The following is a 14,746-nucleotide window of genomic DNA, read 5'->3' on the forward strand; positions in this document are numbered from 1 at the left end:
ATTCCTGAGGTTTCCATAATCCTGGACCAGGCCATATCCTGAGCAACTGCTGTGGTGGTCATGGAGGAGTGGAGAGCATGAGACTGACTCCTGTAAAACCCCAGTGACAGACAAGTCCTTGCATTCCAGTGAACCCTCCCACCTGCAGCTTTTCCACGACAGACGTCCAGCATTCTCTAGCCTCTGGCGCCTAAACAGCAGCTCTGCACAAGAACGTCCAGAAGAGAAATGGTCGTGCCCAACTGAGCCTAGTTTCTCTTAAGGTTTTTTTCCTTCACTTTCATCAATTGGTGAAGTTTGTTCCTCGTCGCTGTCGCCACTGACTTGCATGGTTTGGGACTTGTGGAGCTGAGCATCGATGGATTTGCTCTTCATTGTTTGGACTTTCAGCAGTGAAAATTAAACCGCACGGAGCTGAACCAAAGCTTACTTAGAACTCTAAAAACTGGACTGACACTAAGGGTGTCACGATCCTCCAAATCCTCGATTCGATTACATTTTCGATTCTAAAGGCACGATTCGATTCGATTTTCGATTATGAATAATTAATGAATTAATGACCAATTAATTATTTGTAGCCTACCATTTAAACTACCTGCCCTGCATGGTCTTTGTTTTACCCATAAACAAATCATACAGTAAATGAATAAATGCAAGATACACACATATTTACCACCTGTCAATCACTTTTTTCTGCGGGACTCGAGAATAGGCAGTGATCTGTGTCGTTATAATGGCGTCTGTAAAAAAGACGCACAACTAACAGGAACCAGCCAACAGTATCTGAGGTGTTCGCTAAAATGACTAAGTACAAGTGAGTGAAAGATTGAAGCAGTCCTCTGACTGCCTGGACCTGCTGTCTCGAGCACATGGCTGTGAGTGCGTCTGTGTGGTCACGTGATGTGCATTTTCAGAGGTAGAGAGGAAGGAGGGCTGCTCAGAAATGCTACACGCCACTGTGGATGTCAAATCGTTGTCGTTCTAAAATGCCATTTAAAAACAAAGACAGTGTAAACAGGGCCTGAGTGTGTAATTTTCGCGAGCGGATTTGCAACGGGGGCGGGCGGAGGATCGCGATGCCGGTGTTGTCTATCGGACGAACCGTTCGTAATACGTACATAGCAGAGCTTGCAAAACTGTGTTTTTTTTTTTTGTCGACAACATGAACGTTGTCAACATAACTCACTGGAAATCCAAAATGCTTACACACCGGCGACTTCACTGAAAGAGGAGAGGGTTTAAGCTCTGTCGACGGGTCTCCTGTGTCTGCCGTTTAACAAGCACTTTAACAAGACTGTTTTTTTCCCGCTTGGCAAGCCAAGCTGACGTGACATGGGGGCGTGGCAGCATCGACGATTCTATTTTTTGATTCGATAATCGAAATTGAGCATAAATTTAAAATCGAAATCGTGACACCCCTAACTGACACGTTTCAATTTATTCTAATCTTCTGTGTTAAGCTACTTTGACACAATATATATTGTAAAAGCGCTATAGAGATGAAGATTACTTGAATGATGCAATCTGCACACTCAAACAAAAAATTTTGTTAGAACTCTTAATTTTCTAAAAAATAAATAAATTCTACATCACACTGGGTCAATCGTGTTTACACACTGCCATTAAAACTTTCCTCAGTTATGAAATCTTTTGGATTGGGTTCAATTTAGTTTAGCTTTTTTACAGATGTTTTGACAGTTGTATTTCATCTCTATCACTAGGCAGCGGAATGGGTGTGTCAGCTAGGCAGCGGAATGTCCTTTTTTAACATTCAACAACTCTGTTAACAAACATAGCACTTCTGTAAGGTAGCTTGAACAATCAAGTAATAAATAATATAAATTCCTGCTTTTGGACTTTAGTGCAAAAGTAAATATAAAAAAATCTAATATAAAAACAAATAGCACCTCAACTTAAAATACCCGGCAGGCAATCCCAAGTTTATATATCTCTCAGTTTGCTATGGCAATGTTGTCGTCATCAACTTTGTAATACCTCCAGACCGCCGACATACTCACACTTTCTGCTTTAAGCTGCTTCTTTGTTCTACTTTGCCAGCATTTAACCAATAGCGTCTCTGCAACAAAGTGATGTCATGCCACAAGTGTTGCTGTTTATTACTATAGATGTGTTAAAAAATAATGACAAGATATATATATATATACATATGTATTTGCGTACTGATCGGGAGGTAATGTCCAATTCCAAGTGAGTCTGAAACCGCAAGATCGGGCCCGATTTCCAATCACATGATCGGATCTGGACATCCCTAATGCATTTACACACTGATGCGAATGGGCTATACAGCTTTACTTTTACTTTTCTTTGAGCAAGACTGAAGTCAACCTTCTGTCATACACCAAGAGTATGGCATTTGGCAATGGAGACACAAGACTGATTAAGGTAACCATACCATACCAAACTATATTGAACTGAAGTGTACCAGTTAGTGGAAATGAGGTATTAAGACTAGTTCATCCAAAGAATTTTAAATTCTGTCATAGGTTGTTCCAGTCCTGTATATATCTCTTTGTTCTACTGAACACAAAGGACATTATTTAGAGAATCCCAGTACCAAACCCAAGATGAGTTAATTTATGTTGAGATATGTATGGAACTGACCCTATGACTGACTGTCATATTGACATTGTACATCAACGTCGTGGGGACATTGGATTTTGTTTGGAAATGGGGTTATGTCAGAACCCAATGTCCAACCTAAAATCAACCAAATATCAATGTCTTATGCTACACCTTGACGATGTGTGGACAATACCACTATGACATCTATCAGACGTTGGATTTTGGTCACTTTCCAACACAACCTAAAATCAACCAAATATCAATGTAATTTGACGCTGTTATTGGATATCAAAAATAACGTTGTCCTTAGAAGCTGGCTAGACATTGATTTTTTTCACCTGATGTCACGATCTAAATCTAACCAAATATTAACGTCTTGTGTTGTGTGTCTGCTGGGGACATTTCCAAATATATTTAGCTAATAGTTTAGAGTCTATTTGAGCTGCGACTCAAATATTCACTGCCTCGTTCATTACCTCAGTGTTTTCAGTGTACAGTTTGGATCCTGCAGTAAATCATCAAGCTCCTTTACTCCTGATTCTCCAGGATCATTTCCTCTGAGGTCTAGCTCTAGTAGATGTGAAGGATTTGATCTCAGAGCTGAAGCCAGTGCTTTATAACCTTCCTCTGTAATATTGCAGTCTGAAAGTCTAAAACAGGAAAACATTAGTGTAGCAGCAACTGAATATGAAGCCCAATGCTGCGTTCACACCAGACGCGGCACGCAAGTCAAGCGCGAGTGATTTACATGTTAAGTCAATGCAAACAAGCGAACAGACATCCTGCAGCGCGATACGCGCGAATGACGCAAATTGCGCGGGGCGAATTGAGCGTTTTGCACGTTTGACGCGCTTAACGAGCGTGTCGCGCGAATCTCTCGATTTCGAAAATCTGAACTTCAGCGTACATTCGCACCGCGTTAACCAATCAGAAGCTTGCTCTTGTGGAGGTGTGATTGTGACGTAGAACCTGTTGTCGGTGTTCCAAGGGAAATCCTCCAGCCTTCACCGACAACAGTTCATCAAACTCGGCTTGGCTCAGTCAGAAGCACCACTGAAAGCCTCCGTCATCCAGGTTAAGTTTCTGAAGGAGTTTATGAGCTCACAGAGCTGGATGCACCTCTGAAAGAATGTAGTGGACTCAGACACAACCCTAAACGTATCGACGCTGTTTTTCTGTCTTCATAAAGCACATAAACACTGTTATTTTCTTCATAAAAACCATGTTAGCCATTTAGCTATGAAGCTAGAGTCATCGGGCAGACAGAAGCCCTGCCCATCACGCGAATCCGCGTCTGTTCTGATGTGAATTTGACACGCGAATGAAGCGGGGTTAACGCGTGTATGAAGCGAGTAAACTCAAATGTTCACGTGGCTATTTACGCGCGAATAGCGCGATTTATCCGCGCGTTCCGCGTCTGGTGTTAACACAGCATAACAATGGCCCAGATACCTACAAACTATCTACAAAACTAGTCAAATTTAGTCATTTGAATTTTGTTTAAAAAAGTAGAGCTGCATTAAAGTAAACTGCAATCAGGATTAAGCATATGCCTACTAATACTGCAGTTTGAAGGTTCATAATGAAAATATAACATAGTATTCATCCCATTAACCAGTTGTTCAAACACTAGTGGATCTGAAAGTATTCAAATTAACACTATGAAATAACCCAATAATAAACTATGACTAATACATGGACATTATGAGAATTATTTTTATGTGAACCCAATTAGAGTTACATTTTCTAAATGAAGAATTTTGACAAGGTACATTCTTTAACTGACAAACACATAACAACTGGAACTTACCTCAGTATCTCCAATTCACACTTCATATCCTTCAGTCCAGTACAGAGCAGCTTCACTCCTGAATCCTGCAGATTATTATTACTCATGTTCAGCTCTTTTAGACTGGTATCTGACTCAAGAACTGTAGCCAAAGCTGAACAGCTTCTGTCTGTTAAGTTACAATCATTTAACCTACGAAGAAAAGATAACATCACAGAATTAGGTGGAACAAATGCAACAAAATTTTACTTTGTATTCATGGACTTACAGAGCTCTTTTGCAGGTTTTGATGACTGCTGATAGTCTGATGAGACACTCGTCTGATTTATGGAATTTCTGAAGCTCAAACTCCTCCATCTCCTCATCTGATGTCAACAACACAAAGGCCAAAGCAGACCAGTGGGCAGATGAAAAGTCAGCAGATGAGAGACTTCCTTTGCTAAGGTGAGTCTGAATCTCTTTCACCAGAGTTTGTTCGTTCAGTTCATTCAGACAGTAGAACAGATTGATGGATCTCTCTGGAGAAAGATTCGCATCAAACTTCTGCTTGATATACTGAAGTATTTTCTCTGTGCTTTGGTCATCTTGGTCTTGCGGTGTCAACAGACCTCGTAAGATTCGTCGATTGGACTGAAGTGACAGACCGAGAAGGAAGCGAAGAAAAAGGTCCAGGTGCCCATTGTCACTCTCTAGTGCCTTGTCCACTGCAGTCTTCAGCAAATCAATCATGGACTCATTTATTTTTTTAGAGTCTTGATCAAACACACTTTTCTTGTTAGTGTCTAGAATCAGATGTGCATAAAGGGCTGCGATAAACTCTTGAAGAGTCAGGTGAACAAAGCAGTACATGGTACCAAGAATGATCCCAGTTTCCTCCTTAAAGATCTGGGTACACATGCCTGAGTAAACTGAGGCCTTATAGACGTCAATACCACAGGCTTCCAGGTCTGTGTCATAGAAGATTAGGTTGTTGTTTAACAGATGATGAAATGCCAGTTTCCCCAGTGAAAGGATGGCGTCTTTATCCCAGGACACATCTGGTGTGTATTCTCCATTATACTTTCGTCTGCTCTGCTGGATCTGAAAGCGCAGAAAGTGTGTGTACATCTGTGTCAGAGTCTTGGGAGTGTCTTCAGTGTTTGATTCCTGCAGTGTTTTGGAGGCGTCATCAGCTTGATTGTGTTTAACATCATTATTTCTCTTCTCCTGTAAAATGTTTTGGAGAACAGTGGCTGAAATCCAGCAGAAGACTGGGATGTGGCACATGATGAAGAGACTCTTTGATTGTTTAACATGATCAATGATTTCTTTGGCCTGATTCTCATCTGTCAGTCTTTTTCTGAAGTACTCCTCTTTTTGTGCATCATTGAATCCTCGTATCTCTGTCAGCCGGTCGATACAGTCAGGAGGAATCTTACTGGCAGCTGCTGGTCTGCTGGTGATCCAGATGAGAGCAGAAGGAAGCAGATTTCCCTTGATGAGGTTCGTCAGGAGAACATCCAGAGAGGCTGGCGACGAAACATCACAACACGTCTCATTACCAGCAAAGTTCAGAGGAAGACGACATTCATCCAATCCATCAAGGATGAACAGGACTTTGAATCGATTCCTTCTTGTAAGGTTCAGTCCTTTTGTCTCCGGGAAAAACTGAGTTATAAGCTCCATCAAACTGAGTGTTTCTTTCTCCTTTAAGTTCATCTCTCTGAATGGAAGAGGAAATATGAAGCTGATCTCTTGATTTTCTTTTCCTTCAGCCCAATCCAGAACAAACTTTTGCACAGAGACTGATTTCCCGATGCCAGCGACTCCTTTTGTCAGTACAGTTCTGATCTGCTTATCTTGTTCAGACGCTTCAAACAAGTGTCTGCATTCAACCTGTAGCTCTTGTGCTTCATGACGTCTAGAAGCAACTTCAATCTGTCTGACCTCATGTTCAGTATTGACCTGTTCACTGCCACCCTGAGTGATATAGAGATCTGTGTAGATGTTCTTCAGAAGTCTTGAATCTCCTTGCTGTGCAATTCCTTCAAACACACACTGATACTTCTTCTGTAGGCCACATTTCAGCTGATGAATGAAGATCAGTTCGTCTAAATACAAGAAACAAACAACAGGCATAAAGCTCAGTGTTATTTTCTCTCCTATATTTTTCAGTTATAATCTGACAGTCTCTCACCTTCTAGAGTATCAGCACTTTCCTCTTGCTTCATTTCCCTCAGGAAGTAGAGTGTGAGATCGAGAGCTGCTTCTTTGATGCTGCATCTGTTCTCGTTAAAGTCCTTTACAAAGTCAATTATGTTTTCTTTTTGTAAGATTTTCTTAAACTTTTCTAGCTCATGCTTCAGATAATTCATTATCTGGTTTTCAAGATCCTGCAAACCAAGGGGAAAAAAGAGAACAAACTTTAAACTTAAACCAAATTATTAATTCATTATCTTCTTCAGCTTAGTCCCTATATTCATCAGGGGTCACCACAGTGGAATGAACCGCTAACTTATCCATCATATGCTTTATACAGCGGTTGCCCTTTCAGCAGCAACCCAGCACTGGGAAACTTCCATACCCACCCATTCACACACATAAACTATGGCCAATTTTGTTTATTCAATTCACCTATAGCGCACGTGTTTGGACTTGTGGGGTAAACCGGAGCACCTGAAAGAAACCCACGGGAACACAAGGAAACATGCAAACTCCACACAGAAATCCCAACTGGTCCAGCCAGGACTCGAACCAGCAACCTTCCTGCTGTGAGGTTCACTTTAACACAAAAATTACAACAAATGTATGTCTTTTACTTATACCTGAAAGATCCCCAGAAGACCGTCTTGAAACCCCTTGTGTTTCCTGTGAGTCTGGAAGTCTGAGTCTGATGTCTTATGTTCAAAACTGTAAACAAATACAACAAATTTCTGAATTCCAGGAAAATATACTACATGACTCTTACAGACACACTTAGCAAAAACAAAGGAAAGCATTGGATATTCAAACTTTCAGAGTTTTCTGGGAACCAAATTTCCTTTGAGCTTATGGTATTACAGAAAAGATTGTTTTAATGGTTGTCAGGATCACCAGTGATCCAGACTTGCAGATTGCTGGTAAACATTCACCTTCACCTGGACTACAATCCTGTCACTATATGAACTACAAATCCTGTCATGCATCTCTCACACACCTGTTCACTGTTGATTACACACACACAGCTGGCAGCTGCTCAATAACTGATTACTCACACTTTTTAGACTGCTCATTTTGTCACACTCATGGCTGAGTCTTGTTGGTTTATCCCTGTAACATTACAAAATGTTTCCCGTGTCTAGTCTTTCTGTATTCTTTGACCCTTGCCTTATTTCCTGATTTGTTTGCCTCCTATCTTGACCTTTTGCCGGTGACTTGATTACGCTTCTGGATTGGCCTGTATGTACCCCTTTGCTCCTAAAATTGACCCTTTCCTGTCAGTCCATTCTCTGTTAAATAAAACTACAAGGATCCTCAACTCTGTTGACCAGCATCCTTCAGTTACAATGGTACTACAGAAAATACACTAGCAGGTGAATAATAGTACATTTTGTACAGAAAATGTTGACATTTAATCATTTACCATAATAAAAACCCTATTATTCAACACCACATTCTCACAAAATGTCATCAGTCACCCATATTGAAGAGGAGAACATACAGACATGGACAAAATTGTTGGTACTGAGGAAAGAAACAGAACTGTAGTCATTGAAATAGTTTGAAGCTTAAAAAAAGTAAAGATTAATCAAAAATGACTGAACATTAACTAGAAAAAAATCAGATATTGCTTTGGAATTGAAAAAGGCAAACTAATGTAACTGGCCTGGACAACACTGGAAGGTACCAACAATTTTGTCTAAGTCTGTAAATAATGCCACTAAATCAATGATTGCTCATCAATTATTGTCAAGTTTTGACCTGTACTAATTGGTTGGAGACCAACAAAAACAAAGACTGGCAAATGGGATAAATCAAGCAGAAGACTTATTATAATCATACAGTATTATTTATCTCCGTCTCCAGGTTAAAGGAAAGTCCTTACCCCAGGTGGAGGAGTTCAAGTATCTAGGGGTTTTGTTCACGAATGAGGGAAGGATGGAACGTGAGCAGGACGCAGCAGTAATGTGGTCGATGTACCGGTTTGTTGTGGTAAAGAAGGAGCTGTGCCGAAAGACAAAGCTCCCGATTTACTGGTCAATCTACGTTTCTACTCTCACCTATGGTCATTAGCTTTAGTTCATGACCGAAAGGACAAGATCTTGGATGCAAGCAGCCAAAATGAGCTTCATTCACAGGGTGGCAGGGCACACTCTTATATATAGGGTGAGGAGCTCTGTCACCTGGGAGGAGCTCTGCTTAAGCCAATGCTCCTCCACATCAAGAGAAGTAAGCTGAGGTGGCACGAGCATCTGTTTCGGATGCCTCCTGATTGCCTACCCAGAGAGGTGTTCCAGGCATGTCCCATTAGGAGGAGACCTCGAGGAAAACCTCAAGACTAGTCTCTCAGCTAGCCTGGGAACACCTCGCATTCCCCTGGAGGAGCTGGAGGAATTGTCTGGGGAGAGGGAAGTCTGGGGTTCTCTCCTAAGACTGCTGCCCCTGTGGCCCAGCCCCGGAAAAGCAGACGAAAATGAGATGAAATGAGTATTATTTATTTCACCAAGTAATGTGGTACTTTATTGTGTATTTTGTTTTGCTTTATTTTGTATATGTTGTTAAGTTATGGTTGAAGACTTAATTACTTAACGTAATTATGGCACTAAGATTGCGGAGCCTACCGGATGTATGACGCATATAGTAATGGACGTGAAGCAAAGCACGCCAGGCATGGAACGATAAGTGAAACACGCCAACAAGGCACGGGTATACAGCTGATTCTCGGACTCCCAATTTATGAGTTTTAGCTTCTGGTTTAAGGGAAAATAAAGTAATTTGATTTATTTAAGTTGTAAATCATGTTTTGATTTATGTTAAGATTCATGTTTTACTTTTGTTGGTAATGTTGGTATGCTGTTTTAAATTTCGGGATTCATTTGGTGTTTGTTTGTTTGTATGTTTACTCTCTAGTTCTTACGGTGAGCCATGATGCTATGTTGTGTAATGGTTCTATGGAAAGACTCAATCTTTTAACCAAGACACAACACACCTGTCACCGACTCGGTTCCAGTCATTCCCCTCGCTGGCCAGCAGAGGTCATCATTACCGGACTTCTAAGCATTACGTCATCCACTTACACTGAAAGCATGCACACCTGCAGCTCATCCAGTTGATGAGGCACGCTCACACATATATGCAGCACACACACACTCACTCACTCCGAAGTCTTGTTCTACCCCGGTTAACACTACTGAGCATTTCTCTTCATTGCCTGCTTCCCCGTTGTGACCTTGCTTCGATTATTCACCCAGTCCTGCCAGCCGCCTGCCTTGTACCTTTGCCTGAACCCCGACTCTGATCCTTGCCGCCTGCCTTGAACTCTAGCCTGAACACCGACCTTGATACTAGCCGCCTGCCTCTGACCCATGCCTGCATACTCATCCTGTGTTTACCTGCCGCCAGCCCTACGGCGATATACTACTGTGCTTGATGTGAGTTTGCACACGCATAACATCTGTGTGCTATTTGTTATTAAACTGTGTTTAATAAAAATACTGCAAATGGATCCCTCTGTGTCAGCCACTTCGTTACAAAAATACTCCTCTATATGATTTAGCAGCTTCCACACATTTTTTTCCATTGTTTAAACAGCATAAATAAGCAGAACAATGTATTCAATAGTACATTAAAAAAGCAATCAATTCTGTTGTTTATATGGTTGTGCATATGGGTAACTGAAAAATAATTAAACTATTAGCAAAATGCAATATTCATGACATATCAGAAAACTCTATTAACAAAATATCAAGATTCTTCAGACAGAGATCAGTGGAGCTCATCAGACATTGTTTTCTGCCATTCGTAATCTTAAATTGCATCACACACTGTACATCACTGTGGAGAAATCAGACAATCAAAAAAGTAATGTTAAAGGCGTGAAATACCTTTTGCCAGATGACGGTGTTTCCTCGCTGAAGTTCGGGAGATCACCATCTTTTGAGCAGTCACTCTTCACAAACACAGAGCCGGACACACAGGAGTCTGATATTACACTGATGACACAAAGAACAGGTAATGCTTTACAATAAGTTGGTAATAGTTAATGCATTTACTAAGATGAACAATACATTTACTACAGTATTTGTTCATGTTAGTTAACATTAGTTCATGTTAAACATTACAGTCCATGTTAACTTATGGTGCATTAACTAACATTAACAAGCATGAATTTGTATGTTTAAAATGCATTAGTCAATGTTCAACTATGATTAATAAATGCTCAAGAAGTATTGCTCATAACAGAGAGAAATCTGAAAACAGGAGTCTAGATTAGATAACAGGTGTCTGTCATAACAACTTGCTAAGCTTGATTTATTAACTCCTGCACATGCTGTTCATAACTGTGAAGAAATTCCATGAGGAATATTCAACACATTAAGTGAAGTTTATTTATAAACTAATTTCAAGAGGATCATGTGCTTATGATTGCTAGCAGCTGGATCCACATTATCCAATTCTTAATGCACCAATCAGACGATTCCTAAGCTACTACAAATACCCTGAGTTATGTACCACCGCTATCTTCGTTTTGAAGAATCCCCTCTTCCACCCCTACTCCTCCTTCTTCCTAGATGGGTGACAAGGTGGCCCAGTGCTTAGCACTGTTGCCTCACAGCAAAAACGTCTTGGGTTCCAGTCTTTACCAAACCAGCATACGTTTCTGTGCCGAGTTTGCACTTTCTCACTGTGCTCACATGGGTTTACTCCGTGTAAGTTATATATAACAATTTTGTGCTTGTTTTATTAACTCAAGTTCCTTCACATACTCTTCATCACTGTGGAGAAATCCCAGAATGGATATTTGAAACATTTAATACCTTTTAGCAGACGTTTGTTTTTCCACACTGAAGTTCGGGAGATCACCATCTTTTGAGCAGTCGCTCTTCACAGACACAGAGCCGGACACACATGAGTCTGATATTACACTGAAGGCATAACAAACAGAGAGAAAATGACAACAGGAGGAACGTCAGACCATCTGAAGAGATTTATCGTCCAAAAACATGCAACTTAAGGTAATGACTAATCTAAATCAGCACTATAGACATGCTCTTAGTAAATAGTTATCTCTTCAGAGCAATCACTCTCTTTTCATTAGTTACTACTGCAGGGGAGTTCTCGAGATCTACCTGAGCTCAAACTCCCCTTTCGCCTTGCAACGGGAGAGAGCCCCGGGCTTGAGGATCTTATGAGCTCAGGGCTCACTCCCAGGACAGCATGCTAAAGTAGCTTATATTTAATCATCAGCTAAGTGTGAACTCTTGAAATAATGAAGTAATAAAAAATTACATCATGTTAGTAAATACATTAACTAATTCAACCTTATTGCAAACTGTGAACAAGAACAGAGAGAAATCTGAGTATAGGAGTCTGAATTGCATAACAGCTCTTCTGTCATAACAACTCTCTGAGAAATTTACTACCGCAATTAATATGTATATAACAATGATGAATGTTTGACATTTCATACCTTTTAGCAGACATTGGCTTTTCCACACTGAAGTTCGGGAGATCACCATCTTTTGAGCAGTCGCTCTTCACAGACACAGAGCCGGACACACATGAGTCTGATATTACACTGAAGACATAAAAAACAGAGAGAAAATGACAACAGGAGGAACGTCAGACCATCTGAAGAGATTTAGTGTGCAAATGATGTGTTCAATTTAAGGAGTTAACAATGTCTTGCTCCAACAAGTTTGGGTCATTTTTTCATTTGTCAATTTAGTAGAAATTATTTACTTCGAAACGTGCGAGTTCAAAATCAACTATGAATGAAATAAATAATACATGCAATGTATCTTAGCAGTGAATTAATTTTTTCCCTTCAAAATATTGTCTGTATTTTTCAGCTCTGAATATATGCAACAAACATTTTTAGTTGTTACAACTTTTCCAATAAATGTAAAATGTAAACAACTTCTAAGCTTTTCCAAGATGTTCTGAATGGTTTCATAGCATTTGACATGAAATAGTGAAAGAAAACACTGAATGTTAAACAAGTTCTTTCTGATTATAGTTGTATTTTTCTGAGGTTTAAATCCTGAACCTGCTGTAGTTTAAGATGAATCTGTGCAAAGCACCATAGTCTCACCTGTGTTTCTCTGAGAGACTCATCTTTCCCTGCTCCTCTGACATACTGCAGATCAACAGCTCAACACTGGTGTCTTTGTGTTGCTGAAGACAATCAGACGACCATCATGAGCTGGACATGACAATGAGTCTCTGAGATGAAGGTCATTACACTTCAGAAGGAGAAATGGAGAAGAAAAAAATTTAAATAAAGACAAATGCTGAGTTAATAGACAAGCAATAAAGAATATTAACACCTGCTACAAACATATTGTCATGTAGCTACTGTAACTGAATTTAGTCAACAACATTCAAAGCACTCATCATAGCATGGTTAAATTTATATTTACATTTAACATTAATATGCATATATTAATATGAAAATTAATCAATGAGAACAACAATAAATGAGAATTTCGCCTAAATAGAAAAATTGTAAATACATTTTTAGAAATAGGTTACAGGTTTAGCAGAACGTTATATCGCACCGAATGGTTTACCTTCTGTTTGTTTAAACCATTTTTAAGACATTTCTGTCTGTTTACACATATCTGAGACACTTCAGAAGTGTTGACACATGACATGAGTCAGTCTAGACTCTCTGGACAAAATGCAAGTTTGTCAAAGCAGTTCTTATTCATCAGCGCCACCAACTGGACAGCAATGTGAAGCACAACACACTCTTTTACTTTAGGTTTAGTTGCAAACCAACTTTTATGTGCATATCGTTGTCATCTCCTGTGTTGGTGATTCAGTCTACAGTCCTGGAGGGCCGGTGTCCCTGCAGGGTTTAGCTCCAACTTGTTCAACACACCTGCCTGAATGTTTCAACTATACTTAGTAAGACCTTAATTAGCTGGTTCAGGTGTGTTTGATTAGGGTTGGAGCTAAAATCTGTAGGACACCGGCCCTCCAGGAACAAGTTTGATGACCAATCTATATATTGGTTTTAAGATCGCTACATTTTTAAACAGCTTCAATAATTTTACCTGACCCTTAATTTGTGTTTAATAAATTCCTGATTGTATATTATTTGCATTACAGGTTATTGTAGAGTTCTCTTAATAACTAATTGCGTTCATTCCTATGATTAAGAGGAGGATATATTAATAACACATAGTCTATGGTTTCCATTACGTGTCATATTTTTACTCAGTTTTTTTTTTTTAAGTTATTTTTACTAGAGTCGAGTTAAGATTAGTATCTTATTAGGTCTGATCATCTCTTCTATATCTCTAAACACATTTAATATTCTAGGTTACATAAATGTCTTTCTGTACTATTACTCCACTTTCCTTGCCACTTTTCTTCTTCCTTAGAAAAACTTTGTCTCCTAAAAATGTACGATGGTACACCTTGGACAGACACATTAATAAAAATGAGTATTGAATGATTTTGAAGAGTTGCTTACGTTTTATTTTTCCTGTATGCGGTAAAGAAATGTGTCCAGGTATCTCCATCCAGCTCACGCAAGTTCTGTGGTAAATTTCTTCCTAAACAAGCAAACTGTATTGAGGCGATTTTTAAAAGCGAACCCAATGTCATCTTCTATTGGTCTAGATTTATACAATTATTAACTAGAGACAGGTTTAGCTGTTGCCTTAATTTATCTACAGTATGTAAACAAGACGAGGATCTGAAGCGTCTATTAGGCGCAGCTGTATTTTCCAGTTTCTTTCATTTTCGTTTTCTTCGTGGGTTTTACCGGCGGGTTGCTAACAGCCGAGCACGATCCGCCTACTGGACTGGAGAAATAATTAATCTTAAATCCCGTTTGACCAGTGAAACATAGGCCAACTATCTTTTAGATAAAAATGGCTAATTCTTCAACATAATTCATTGATGGAAAAAAATGAGATAAAATATTCATTTAGAGAATTTATTTATTTAAGTAAAGCTATTCCTATTGCTTTATAAAAATAATACATAATACTGTCACACGTTCAAAGGCATCTACAAAATTACCTGAATTAAAGATTGGATAAGTAGGTATTATTGCAGATAAAAAATATATATAACAACAAAGTAATTGGGCATATTTTAAAAAGTAAATTATTTTCAGATTTTAATACACCATCAAAATTGAAACAGCTTGAAAATGGTGTATTTAAAAATATATTGTAA

At 39.3% G+C, this 14,746-nt stretch overlaps 1 protein-coding gene across 2 annotated transcripts in view; it reads right to left on the minus strand.

Annotated features, from left to right (window-relative positions):
* nlrc7 (NLR family CARD domain containing 7) overlaps positions 1-14,319 on the minus strand; it is a 28,761-nt gene extending 14,442 nt beyond the window's left edge. For both annotated transcript variants that reach the window (XR_012397745.1, XM_021469561.3), the window contains exons 1-10: positions 14,034-14,319; positions 12,645-12,795; positions 12,021-12,128; positions 11,368-11,475; positions 10,435-10,542; positions 7,177-7,261; positions 6,549-6,744; positions 4,641-6,462; positions 4,394-4,564; positions 3,060-3,233 (exon numbers count right to left, since the gene is read on the minus strand). Coding sequence is in view for 1 of the 2 variants with exons in the window: in XM_021469561.3 (XP_021325236.1) it covers positions 3,060-3,233; positions 4,394-4,564; positions 4,641-6,462; positions 6,549-6,744; positions 7,177-7,261; positions 10,435-10,542; positions 11,368-11,475; positions 12,021-12,128; positions 12,645-12,688 (2,816 nt within the window). In the remaining variant the exon portion in view is untranslated. The remainder of the gene's footprint in view (positions 1-3,059; positions 3,234-4,393; positions 4,565-4,640; positions 6,463-6,548; positions 6,745-7,176; positions 7,262-10,434; positions 10,543-11,367; positions 11,476-12,020; positions 12,129-12,644; positions 12,796-14,033) is intronic.
* Between the last annotated feature and the right edge of the window lie 427 nt (positions 14,320-14,746).

Source organism: Danio rerio, chromosome 22 (assembly GCF_049306965.1).
Source record: "Danio rerio strain Tuebingen ecotype United States chromosome 22, GRCz12tu, whole genome shotgun sequence".
Lineage (NCBI taxonomy): Eukaryota > Metazoa > Chordata > Actinopteri > Cypriniformes > Danionidae > Danio > Danio rerio.